Here is a 13,461-nt window from a genome sequence, read left to right on the forward strand (position 1 = left end):
ATAGAGACCTTAATCTACGGAATTATTAGAGACCAATACGGAACCGATTACCGGTCCAACCCCTATGGTGGAACCTGCACCTCATACAATAACTAAACCTTCACCGAAAAACAGATACAACTTCCACCATGGCGAGTTCTAGGATGAACATGATATCCTGAATGGTTCCTAAAAAATACAAAACATAGTGAACCCTGGGTTCGTGTCCTTAGTCCTAGAGAACCTTGAGTTCGGATGAAGCTTCGCTAGACTGAGAGCTTTCAGCGGTTGTAGCGTCACTTGAGAAAGAAAAGAAAGGAAGAGGGTGTTGGAAGAAAAATATTCCCTTTGGAATGATCGAGTAGCTTTCGAGCAAAACTGGATACTTTATTGTTATAACTATGCTCTCACAGTCTGGGGCCGGCGGCTCGCAGAAAGTTCGATCACATTCCTTTCAGCAGTCGTCGGTAGGTTCTTAGAAGCGGGAGCACTGGGCCATGGCGGGGTAGTCGCAACGGTTCACCTTGGAGCCGAACTCCAGACCGGACGGGCAGTCCATCTCGTAGGCGCGGCCACCGAAGCACTTCATGAACTTGGCGCAGTTTCCGTGCACCGGCAGGTGGACCGGCTTCATCGGGTCGTCGCCACGGGGGCAGCGAGCATCAACGATGCCCGGGACAATCTTGTAACCGTCAGCGGTCAGCTGCTCGGTCTGGGCCGGGGCCTGGTACTGCGGCTGGTACTGGGGCTCGTACTGCTGCGGGGCGTAGTACGGCTCGTAGGCGCGGGGCTCCTGGGGCAGCATATCCTGGGGCACCTGGGGCATCGGCAGCATGCGTGGATCCTGAGCGATGCTGTAGAACTCGGGGAACTGCGGGGCCGCGACGACCGCGGACAGGATGGCGGCAAAGACGATGAAAGCTGTGGTGGCGAAGTGAGAAAAATGAAACACGAACCGATTAGCTTCTGCAACAGTTTCGCGAACGAATCTATTCATCCGACGTACCTTGCATGTTGAAGGTTTTGGTTGCAATAGTTGGCAACTGGTACGTTGGGATGGTTGGAGGTTCCAAAGTAAGTTTGGAAATCGCTGGGATCCAAATGATGCCTTCCTCACCGACGGCCGAGTGTTTATATATCAAACTGACAAGGCAATTTGCCTAATTGATAAACAGTCAAGCTGATTGCCGTTTACTTCGCAGCTGTCCCATTATGGCGACATTTATCGTATGCCTCGTATCTATCGAAAGTTCGTTATCGGACCGTTCCGGGGAAAGAAGACGAGCAAAACCTCTCAGCAAAAGAAGGCCACGGGTCCCGGGCTTCGGTGCTGGTGCGACTTCCGGATGTTTATCGATGGACGCATGTAGCACATTCGGGAGACTCTTTTCGAGGAACTCATTTTCTCGCTCAAAAGCATCTTGGCATTCCCGGATGCCTCCAGTACATGTTGCTGTTGTCAACGGGAGGTTATGTGCTTACACATTGGTTCGAATTTTTATTGTTAGAAAAAATAGTCACTCGTTGCAGTTAAAATGTGATAACAATTTTATTGAAATTAAGACAAGTTAATTATAGATTTAATTTTTTTTTGACTCCGGTTTTTCAACTCACAAAATATTTTTTTCAAATATCAATATCTCTACATGAAGCTAATGTTTGCATGCCAAAAATTGTTAAACAGTAGCACTACATTTTTATTTGTAATAATCATTCTTCTGACCTTCCATTGTTCATTTTTGTCAGAAAATGGTCGAAAGTCTGTTTGTGATTAAAATACTGAGCATGTGGAAATTTTTGTTGCCTCCAATATGATAAACGTGACGTTTGATAAGTGACCTTGACCTACTTTTTGTCAGTTGTTATAAGTAACTTTTAAACCATAACTTTTATCCGATAGTTGTTTATCTGAGTCACCAAACAACATTATTTCAATAAAATATTGCTGGCCAAGTTTAATGTACATTTTTTTATTACATTGCTACTTGCTAGTCCGTATAATGTGGACATGTATTTCCCAAATGTGAATTGAATCATTTCTTTTAAGTTAGAGCGATTTTTGATGTAGAATTCAAAGTAGCTGTGTCTTTTCTACTTTTTTTTCCTACAAACGTAAAAAGAATTTTTTTGTAAATTTTCTTGAGAATTTCAAGATCCGAATGTAATTCGGAAGGTTTTCATAACTTTCATGTGATTTGTACAGCCTGGATATCATACAATTTGTAAGAAAAGAGGTAGTTTTCTTCGTCGTATTAGAGCATTGCTTGTCAGTACATACTAGAGTTGTGTAATTCAGATTCAGATTCATGAGTCTGACTGATTCTTTGCTTTTAAAAATGAGAGATTCATGAATCCCACAGATGCATTCACTGAGGAAAACTTATTCCACTTTTGTATTTGGTTGCATGATCCACGCCAATGAAAGAATCGTAGAGATTCGTCAAAGATCCAGGAAAGATTCTGGAAGATTCATTAAGGCTACGAAAGATTCATACGTACGTTTGAAAAGTCGAATCCCAAAAGATTCATGAATGTTTGGTGAAAGATTAATATAAATGAAATTCACCAAAAGATTAACAAGGCACAACACTAGTACACACCTATCTGTTTAATTATTGTTAGAGGAAAGTACAAGAAAAACTAAATGTGTCTGTCAAAAATAAATAAACAATGCATAAAAATAACACAAACAAATAAACAAGCAAGTAGACTCCATGAAGCATTGTTCATCAAATCCTTTCAATATAGTTAAGTTATCATATTTCTGTTTCGAAAGATTTCGTTTTTTTTTTCTTCGTAGTTTGTTGTTATTTGTTTAATAATTGAAGGAAATCACAACGTATCCTGTTTAAATTGGCATTTTGAAAGTGTTTTATTCAGAAAAATGATCAGCTTAGAATTGACCAACGTTCTGCGTTTTGTCTATCGTAGCATATTCATCGATTCATTCCGGGGTGCGAAGTGCAGTTACAGAATGCATTCTAGCCGCAGAAGTTCGATTACATTCCATTCCGCATCCGCCGGTAGGTTTTTAGACGCGAGAGCACTGGGCCATAGCCGGGTAGTCGCAGCGGCTCATGCGAGAGCTGAACTCCAGACCAGCCGGGCAATCCATGACGAAGCCCATGCCGCCGGTACACTTCATGAACTTGGCGCAGTTTCCGTTGTACGGAAGGTGGACCGGGCGGAGGGGATCGTCCGTGCGCGGGCAGCGCGCATCTGGGATGGCCTGAACGGGTTTGTACTGGGGTTGCTGCTGGTTGTACTGCTGGTTGTACTGCTGGTTGTACTGCTGGTTGTACTGATCCTGGCCATAGCCCTGCGGCACGCCGATCTCGTAGTTCGAGTTGTAGTTGTACTGGGCCGAGACTCCGGCGATGATGGCCAATGAGAGCACGATGAGAGCTGCAGGTGGGTGAACATTAGGTTACAGTTACTGGCACGCCTGGGTGTTCCGACTGAATCCACACTTACCGTTCATGTTGAGTGTCTGGGATGTTGCGGTTCTAGTCGAAGACGATAACTACTGGGCGAAGTGGGCCCGCTTTTATATGATTTCAACCAGCATACTTCTATCTGTCCTCCGCGAGAGGATCTTATTAATTAGAATGTGTTTCCTTGTCCACACGCGCGCTCTTTATCGCTCGCGTATCATTTCTACGAACCGCTCGATCTCGATTGTTTCCCAAGGTTTTTCATTAGACAAAATTCGATTATAGATGGCTTCGCTGAATGTGCGATCCTCAGAGGGAACTCGTGTATTGCTAGTTATATACACAATAGCAAAACGACTCTATACTTTAGTTTTCATCACTAGAAAATTCCGGAGAATTCCACCAAACCCAGGGAGCCTTCCAACCGACAGACAACTGTGTTTTCAACGTTAACTTCAGTGGAGTCACGAATCATTTTTACTTCATTCTTGATCACCTTTTATTAAGCTCGCGTACAAGCCCTAGACATATGTTCTAATTGGCAACATATCGACGCCAGGATGGTTTGAAATGTTCTCTGTGTGAAGCAATACCATATGTCGCACCTTTCTCCCATACAGGAACCATCTTCCGCAAGCGATAACGATCTGTAAACTGATAGATCAGATGTAACTCCCAATGCAATGGTGATCCAAGCCTGTATGGTGTCTTCCTAGCAAGATGTAAATTAGTATCGAAACAAACAGAGCGCACATCATAACACTTAGTTGACGGGGCACGTACATGTACGGGCTAGCTTGGCTTAATCAGGTGACGGCAGGACGGACATATTTGTCACGACGCCACGCCGATCGATACCCGGATACCATTGCATTATTTAAGCATTTCCTTTCATCGTTCGTTTCGCCGTTCGTTCATAATGGTGCCGCGGTGACTCCTGCATGTTTTTGGCAGAAGGCGCCCATTCAACAGAGTGATAACATACAGCTGTCCGGTCGGTGAAGGCGGCCTCTAAGATCCGGTAGCAAAGTGCTCCCGCTACATGCAACATCTTGGATCATAGATAGCGTAAGAGAGTTTGCTAGTAGTAGCACCGTTGTCTAGTCGAATGCAAAAAATATTTTACATTGTTCGTACTCAAAAACCCCATTAGTAAGGTCCCTTTTTTCCGCGAATGCATCTCATCGCGCGACCCACCGGTCGATACATGATAAGATAACCCGAAGCAGTTAAATAGGGGCACTCGAGGGTCTGTAACATCATCTCTGTATTGCAGCTTATTTAATGTAAATGAAGTGACAATAACAACAACCTGTCAGTAGCGACACAGACAGTACAGCACACAAGGTATAACCGTGAGGATCAGATAATCGAGATGGTGTTGGTTTACTGGACGACAATAGCCGAGTATTAACTTATTCCCGTTCTAGGTTATCACTATGCTAGCGAATGCACCATTCGCTTTACTTCTGGTGCTGTTCATCGGCCATCGTACCGATGGAACGTACCTGGATCGTCCGCTATGGGTGGCGGACAAGGGCATATCATACATGATGCAAAACCGGAACGGCCTAGTGTACGCTCCCGAGCTTATGCCACCAGTGGACAACCGTTGGATGCCGCCGGAATACTATACGGCCGATGAAAGCCCTGAGGCGATGGAGGAACCGGAGGTTCAATGGCGCGAACAACCTGCCGCTCCGGAGGCGACCCTGGACGGAGCTTCTCAGACTCAAGAATACGAAAGCGTGTACTATGGTCAACGGCAGCAAAATGGCGATTATGGATTCCTTCCAAATCAACCCCAACCTGATGATGGTTTTCAGAAGCTTCCACAAACTGCTGATGCCGATCAGGCGTCTCTGTGGAATCAACCGGAGCAGTCGGCCGATTTGTATAATTCGTACTACAACGAGCGCCCTGTGGAAGGACCGCAAGCTGTTCAGCCGAATGAATACCACCAGCTTTCTCAATGGAATGAACCGGAGTCGCAGGAAGACTTTAAAAATCCAGGACCTTCGCTAGAACGGTCACAAGATGGACAAAATGCAGACCAACCGAATGAATATTTGAAGCCATCGCAGTGGAATCAACCGGAGCCGCATGTTGAGGTCCAAAAACCTGGGCCACACAATGAACATCGTCATTCGGAGAGTCTTCAGGCGTCACAAACAAATCAACGCTTTCCGGCTGTTCCGTACCTTCAGGTGTCCCAATGGAACCAGCCCGAACAGCAAGTAAATCAGCGTCCGCTTGGTGGGCAGCAGAAACCAGTTCAACTGGAACGGTTCCCGGAACTGCCCGGCAACTCCCAGAAGCCGTACCCTGGATTGCGTCCTCAGGATGGGCAGCAAACTTTCCTGCCCAATCAACCAATGTACGCCCAGCGACCGCAAGAGGAGGGTCAATCTTTCCAACCTAACCGACCGAGCGTGAACCAGTGGGCACAACCAGACCAACAGGTTATGTCTCAACCTCCGCTTGTTGGTCAGCGGCCGCCTGAAGGACAGCAAGCGTTCCAACCGAACCGACCCAACCCAGGGGCCCCCGAATATCCAAGGAACAAACCCGAACAGGAGTTTGGAAATCCAAAGCCCTACTTCAACGGTCAGCGACCATCGGAAGGGGAACAGTCTTTTCTTCCGAAGGATCCTCTGGGCGAAGCTGATGGGCAGCAGAAGCCTACGCAATGGAGGCAACCTGAAAAGCCGATCAATAACCCAATGGTGTACCCAGGTGCACGTCCGGAGGCGCCAAAACCTCCTCAGTTCCCGCAATGGAATCAGGTAGAGGTCGATGGACAGAAGCCATATCTTGGCCCACAGCGTCCGCTCGAAGGACCGAAGCCATCGTATCAACCAAATCAGCCGCAGGCCGAAAAACAGAATCCTACATTGTTCCAATGGAATCAACCGAAGCCACAGGTCGACTATCAAAAGCCCAACCTTGGAATTCGCACCCCCGATGGTCCATCCGGTCAAGTGGAACTGCAAAAACCTGATGGTCTGTTCAAACCATATCAACCAGACTTTCCCACCTATTCGCGGGAGCAACAGCAGTATCCAAAGCCAGCCATTCCACTAGACCAACGTGCCCCTCAGTCACCAATGAAGCCACCGCAGCAAGAGCTTCCAAGGAAACCTCAACCGCAACCCCAACAGCAATCGCAGCTGCAACAGCAAGGATCACCTCAGTATCAACCCAGCTTCCCACAAGCGCCTTCCTGGGAATCCCCTTACAAACCTGATCAGCAGAGGCCAAATCAGGTACCGCAGCCCCCACAACAAAAACCACCGCAGCAGCAGTTCCCTCAGCAGCAACAGTTCCCTCAGCAGCAACAGTTACCTCAGCAGCAACAGATACCTCAGCAGCAACAGTTCCCTCAGCAGCAACAGTTCCCTCAGCAGCAACAGATGCCTCAGCAGCAACAGCTACCTCAGCAGCAAAAGTTACCTCAGCAGTTTCCGCAGCAGCAACAGATACCTCAGCAGCAGCAGTTACCTCAGCAGCAACAATTACCTCAGCAGCAGCAGTTACCTCAGCAGCAAAAGTTACCTCAGCAGCAACAGTTCCCTCAGCAGCAACAGATGCCTCAGCAGCAACAGCTACCTCAGCAGCAAAAGTTACCTCAGCAGTTTCCGCAGCAGCAACAGATACCTCACCAGCAGCAGTTACCTCAGCAGCAACAGTTACCTCAGCAGCAGCAGTTACCTCAGCAACAAAAGTTACCTCAGCAGCAACAGTTACCCCAGCAGCAGCAGCAATTCCCTCAACAGCAACAGTTACCTCAGCAGCAAAAGTTACCTCAGCAGCAGCAGCAGCAGCAGCAGCCACAGCAACAACATCAACAACAGTACGGACAACCTCCAGTTCGAAAACCATCCACGGGTCCAAGGCCTCAAGCTCAGCGACCTACGATTAGCGCACCCGCGCAACCATACAACCGTCAGCCATACTACGAGCCCGACAACAACGACGATGACGATGCCGACGACCAAAGTTGGGAGATTCCGGTATCACGCGTCGATCCACGCTGTCCCCGAAACGATGATCCGGCTAAACCAGTCCACATCCCGAGCCCCACCAGCTGCGTGAAGTTCCAGAAGTGCTTCAACGGAGTGGCTTACGAGATGAGTTGCCCACCGGGACTGGAGTTCGATGCCAGTGGAAATCGCTGCGACTATCCTGCGCAAGCGAACTGCTCCCGACATTAAATGGAGATTTCGCCAGGATCGGAAAGTGCTAAAGTGTAGTCAGCGAAATAAACGATCAACGATAACGGAAAATGAAATATACTTTTAACCTTTTGCATCTGAAGATTGAATATGTTCGATAAATGATCTGGAGAGCTTACAGCCCATTCAGGTTCGTGGGAATGGGATCAAGGGTATATTTATTAGCCCAGTGCGGTAACTGTTTGTATTACATAATATGTAGAAAGGTAGTCCTCGAGTGTTGGTTTTTGTCAGAATTCTAAACTATGTCACCAATTGTGTCCGTCAATTGTGAACCTGGTTTTACAGGGTTTTTCAGATGATGTCATACAGTAGCAGCATTTATTCTAGCTGCAGCACTTGATATTCCAACAGTACCAGTTGATTTTATAACGGAAGCATGTTTATAACAACTCTGTCAGTTGAAATCAGAATCGTAGCTGCTACTGTTATGATATCATCTGAAAAACCCTGTATTAATAATAATTAATTATAATACTATCAATCCCACGTCTCAGCAAGTTCATTTCCACATTTTTCAGCCATAGTTCAAATTCATAACATGCCCAAGAAAGTTCAAGTATTTCAAAAAATAATAAAAGGTCAGGGAATTTCTTACGGATTGTGTAGACGCGTGACATTTACATGAAAGTTGATGCAAGCAGCTATTGCTCTGTACGGAGTACAAACAACCGGCCAAACTAGCACCACTTTTCGGCAATTTTCATTAAATTTCTTTGCCAGTATATCGTCTAATATTATTTATATCTGTGATTCAAATGCCAGGGGCCAAACTGAAAGCATTACACCGAAGCGTTACGTAGCGTTTCTGGTTTATGCACTGCGCAAATCCTCACGTAAACATCACTAATCTAATTGATCATTGACTCTATGTTTTCGGAAATACCCAATTAGTTTTAATTCTTTAACCTTTATATTTTCTCAAATACGAACCTATTGCTCAAATGTGTAGGTGTATAACAAATGTGTATTTTTGCGCCAACCAACACTTCTTCCAACGTTCAAGGCTCGTGGAGATGTAAAAAGCTGAAAGTTTAAGACATACCCACCGTGTAACCCCTTTGCTCATCTTATGGTACCGTTTATTTTGAAAACATGTGTGTGTCCAGCGAACAAATAAATATTTCCTTAAACGCTAGTGCCATCCGCGCCGAACCCAAACGTGTCGGTCTTTCCTGCCGGCTTAGCTGCCTCGGATCGTACATTTGGCCACCTTCGGGTAGTCGCACCGATCGTACCGCACACTCCAGTGCTGCCCGATCGGACAGTTGATCAGGTAGGCACGTCCCGAGTAGCACTTGTAGAATTTACCGCAGTCACGCGGGTGGATGAAGTGGAGCGGTTCTGCCGGATCGTCCTTCTCCGGGCAGCGTGTGTCCGATATCCCGGCAATCATCTCCCGCTGCTCTGGCGTCCATTCGGCCGAATCCAGCGGCACATCGCTTCCAAACTCATCCTCGTCGTAGTAGTAGTAGCTGTCATCGTACGCCGGTTCCGCCGCTTTGCGTAGGCTCTTGCGGGCTTTCGGTGCCGAACACTGGGCAAACTGAGGATAGTCGCAGCGGTTAATACGCATGCCGAACTCCTGACCAGGCGGGCAATCGATGGTGTACGCGCGTCCATCGAAACACTTCAGGAACTTGCGGCAATCGCCCGGATGCGAGAGGTGGATCGGACGGTAGGGATCGTCATACTTCGGGCAGCGCACATCATACACACCGGCATTGTAGGTGAACTCCGCCTTGGCCGGCTGGACGTACTCCTTCTTCAGAGTGGCGTCCACTATCTCCCCCTGCTCTGGCAACTCGACACTCGCGGATAGATCATCGGACTCTTGAGCGACATCGGGACGATCCTGGCGACCGACGGAGCAGCGCGCCAACGTCGGATAGTCGCACCGATTCAGCTCCTTGCCCCATTCCTGACCCATAGGGCACTGCAGCTCAAAAGCGAGCCCATCGAAACACTTGTAGAACCGGCGACAGTCGGTCGGGTGTGCCAGATGTTTCGGATTGAAAGGATCGTCGAATCGGGGACAGCGTGTATCGCTGCTACCTTCCTCGTAGCGGAACGCAGCCGGCTGCGGCTGCACGAACCCCTGGCGGCACTGAGCGAACATCGGGTAATCGCAGCGCTGGATGTGTACACCGAACTCCTGACCCGCCGGACAGCTGATCGTGAACGCACGCCCATTGTAGCACTTCTGAAACTTGCTACAATCGCTCGGCACCGCCAGCAGCATCGGGTTCATTGGGTTGTCATTACTTGGGCAACGTGCGTCCGCGATGCCATCCGCAAAATTAAAGGAAGCCGTTAATTCTTGACCACGAGCGACTCCTACCGTGCCGCACAGCACCACGATCAGCGACAGCTGAAACCCTGATACAAACCACAAGCGCTTCAGATTTAGAACACTCCATTCATAAGCACTAACACAACTCATGTCGCACGATCGACTTACCGTTCATGGTACGAAACTCTTCGCCAATCTTCTCCGATAAGCAGCGGAAAATTTGGTTGAAGGTGCTTAGGCACTCAGCAAATATCTCCTGGACGATCTTCCTATCTCTCTCTTCAGCTGTTGAATGAAGTGTTCCGTCTGAAGGTACCTCGTTATATACGCCGAGTAAACTGCAATCTCCGGAGCAGGATGATTCACGGTTATTTCCAACCGGCAGCCACGTTATCCCCGACTCAACTGTCATTGGTCGTTGTACAAGGCTAATGAGTGGCCCTCAGGGTGATGGTCAGCAGTTATCGAGCTACCGATACCAAAAGTGCGTAGGTGAAATACGACACACAACAACAGGCAACCTCGGGGCAGACAAACCAATAGTCATAGATGAGGACAGTGATAGACGATGGAAAAGGAAGGGCAGAGTGGGTATCCACCTGGGAACATCAAAAGAGCATTTGGTGTGATCTGCATCTGATATCTGATACGATCGGTGTCTAACTGAATAGTGCTGTTCCGTACGCCGTCTTTCGCTGATGTTACCGATTACACAGAACCATTCCGTCGCTCGCTATAAAAACAAGGATTGCGTAGTATCGTATTACTTGTTCCTTTGTCAAAGCGAACAGAAAGCTCGAAAACAATCGTCAGTGGCTTTTCACTGACCGATGATAATTAACGTTGATATGGCGTGATTCATCACGACCTTAAAGGCGGAAGAAACTTTAGTCGTAAAAGCTCCGTACTTCTCAGCTGTTTTGCTATTTACCTACCATGTTAACATCGACTCGGGAGATGCAATTTATGAATAACCGTGCAGAAAGGCCAATGAAGTGGTTATTTTGATCGCACGAAACAGTGCAACAAGAGCAAGTTGATGTCTCACCGTGCATCCAACACAATGGCCCTGATAACAAGGACGCCACATTTTATTTTGGGATTCCCCAACATCCGATACGATGTTTGTTGGAGTATCAGAGTTTACCATACAATGATTTACCAGACAAAATCAACGATAGGTTTACACCAGTTAGTCATCATGTTCGGTACGTTTACCTAACTTAAATTAGTACGCTTCCTTTTGAAACAACCCCGCCTTTGAAGGGTAGCCTGGCGACAAACTATCCTATGCGCTATCAGTAAAGTGACCGGATGCTTTGAAAGTGATGAAATTAGCAGTCAATTATAATTTAACAATTATGTGCGGCTCGCGATTCACCCTTTATAGTCAATTAAGGGCAGATTCCAAACGGAAAAGTTTAACAGGAATTTAGTTACTTCCTGTCGTGGGTATAGAAGCCGTGGGTACGAAAGCTAACCCACGGCGTGGAATTTGTTGTGTGAACTTTTGCTGAACAAGGGGTTTTCAGCACGTCTCCTAAAAGGGTAAAAACTAAGACGATAAAGTTATATTACTTGTTCTACAAGTTATCTATAATTATTATGGCTTGAAAACTACCAGATGAAACTGTTGAACTACTTTGTTCGCCATGAGCAACACTTGTTTTACAGTAATACAATTTGCTCTTCCTGGGTCGTTCTGCAATGATATGTTTGTGCTTTGCATCGTGAGAATCTGTAAAATACATAAATAATTTTTCTTCATAAGTTATATCCATGCAAAAACAAAGAAAATACAATGGATTACAAATAAAAGCTTGTATCTATATGTAAGAAGCTGTGTAAGCTCAATATGTATGAAAAAAAGGAATAAAACTGTAGATAAATAATCAATTATTTTTACCCCAGAAATTATGTCTTTGAGCGTGGTTTCATTTGGAACGTTACTTTAAAAAACTATAGGGTAACTGTACCAATAGTGGTGCACTTAGTAATGTAAATACCAATTAGGTGTAAATTATGAGTGTTAAGAACACAATATTCTACATATTTGAATCAATTATGATCGAAACATGACTTTTCTTCTGAAAAACATCTATTTTCACCGTAAACCATACAAAATACACGAAAAAAAGCGTATTTTTCTTCCTAGTCGGTTGTTCCTATTATGGTGGTATGGTTCCTATAGTTGTGGTATCGTGTTCCTATAGTGGTGATAGTACGAAAAACTTGAATATATTTTGACTATTACTTATTTTTTAAGCATATTTCAAATAGAACGGTAAAATACTCCTTGACCAATGCGTTGTCATTGAAAAAACTGTATTGTTTTACCGAAATATGTCCAATTTTAATTCATAAAAAATGCTCTGAATATTACAGCTAAAACTATAGTATATGCTTTATAGCGTATCCTTCGCCCGCTTTCTTTATTCTTTTCTCTGCTTCTTCTGCTGAGCCTTCTCTCCAGTTCCACTTTGTGTATTTTGTAGAAACAGAATAAAATCACTAAATTTACATGATTATATTGGCCAAAACCAGAATAAAACTAAAATATACTTGTGAAAAAATCTATGGCTACTATAGGAACAACTTGGGTTTTTGTGCCTATAGTGGCACTATAGTAAAAACTATGAATATATAATACAATTATGCTAAAATGCACTAAGTTCGTATAAATCAATTATATTGGGGTATGTCAGTAGCGAAATCATATAGTTTTAATGATTTTGCAGTGATTTATAGCCTTAAGGAAATCATGATATTCCTTATAGATTCTTAAGGAATGCAGCATGTTGGGACAACCTGTTTTGAAAATATGAATTTTTAAGCTTCTATATTACGGAATGAGATGGTTCATCTTTTTAACACTCCGCAGAAAATCAAAGAACATTTCATAGAAGAACAAATAACTCCATTGTATATATATCGGCGTAGAGCTAGGATTTTATTCCACTACAACCACTATTGGTACTAGCTCCACTATGGGTGCACTTACCCTACCATAGCAAAATTAATACATTACAATGTTAAATAACTAATAAACCTTTCTTCCTTCTTTTGTGCATATCGACTTACAAATGATACGAATTGAGTTTTGAAATCATTGACTCATACAATATTTGAACCCGTTTGTGGTCAATAAAATCAAATGGATTACTCACCCAACATGTTGCAGTTGTCGTGTTTTCTATATATTTTGTCCCCTGAATATGACGGTTTTTTCAGTAACTATTTTGTCTTTATTCATGTGAATAAATGTACTATTTATATATTACACAATTGTTAAGGTAATCATTTCCTCTACCTCCACGCTTTCTCCACGCTCGCTAGAGATGCTTTGCATGTTTTGGTTGTCTCTTGACTTTTACTTAACATTAACCGATTGTATAAGAACTGTGTATGTGTCTTAATGAGTGTTTTATTTTCTGTGTGTGTTTGCTTGTTTCTTCTTTTTTAAATAATTCAATATATCTCCACTTTCGAGCTCCTTCACTGTTGCCCCGCCTTAACATCT

The 13,461-nt window shown here is 44.9% G+C and overlaps 4 protein-coding genes across 4 annotated transcripts; 1 reads left to right on the forward strand and 3 right to left on the reverse strand.

Moving 5' to 3' along the window:
- Window positions 1-454: 454 nt before the first annotated feature.
- On the reverse strand, window positions 455-992 carry LOC131285756 (peritrophin-1-like). The gene is made up of 2 exons (XM_058314613.1): window positions 986-992; window positions 455-900 (listed from the first exon to the last, which is right to left on the reverse strand). The coding sequence occupies exons 1-2, from the start codon at window positions 990-992 to the stop codon at window positions 455-457; spliced, it is 453 nt and encodes a 150-aa protein (XP_058170596.1).
- Window positions 993-3,010: 2,018 nt separating this feature from the next.
- Window positions 3,011-3,460, reverse strand: LOC131285757 (probable chitinase 10). The gene is made up of 2 exons (XM_058314614.1): window positions 3,454-3,460; window positions 3,011-3,384 (listed from the first exon to the last, which is right to left on the reverse strand). The coding sequence occupies exons 1-2, from the start codon at window positions 3,458-3,460 to the stop codon at window positions 3,011-3,013; spliced, it is 381 nt and encodes a 126-aa protein (XP_058170597.1).
- A 1,392-nt stretch (window positions 3,461-4,852) lies between these two features.
- Window positions 4,853-7,627, forward strand: LOC131285758 (uncharacterized). The gene is made up of 2 exons (XM_058314615.1): window positions 4,853-6,679; window positions 7,364-7,627. Exons 1-2 carry the CDS (start codon window positions 4,853-4,855, stop codon window positions 7,625-7,627), a joined length of 2,091 nt encoding a protein of 696 aa, XP_058170598.1.
- Window positions 7,628-8,831: 1,204 nt separating this feature from the next.
- LOC131285759 (probable chitinase 10) lies at window positions 8,832-10,116 on the reverse strand. Its single transcript, XM_058314616.1, has 2 exons — window positions 10,110-10,116; window positions 8,832-10,027 (listed from the first exon to the last, which is right to left on the reverse strand). The coding sequence occupies exons 1-2, from the start codon at window positions 10,114-10,116 to the stop codon at window positions 8,832-8,834; spliced, it is 1,203 nt and encodes a 400-aa protein (XP_058170599.1).
- Window positions 10,117-13,461: the final 3,345 nt, after the last annotated feature.

Source organism: Anopheles ziemanni, chromosome 3, assembly GCF_943734765.1.
Source record: "Anopheles ziemanni chromosome 3, idAnoZiCoDA_A2_x.2, whole genome shotgun sequence".
In the NCBI taxonomy this organism is placed as follows: Eukaryota; Metazoa; Arthropoda; class Insecta; order Diptera; family Culicidae; genus Anopheles; species Anopheles ziemanni.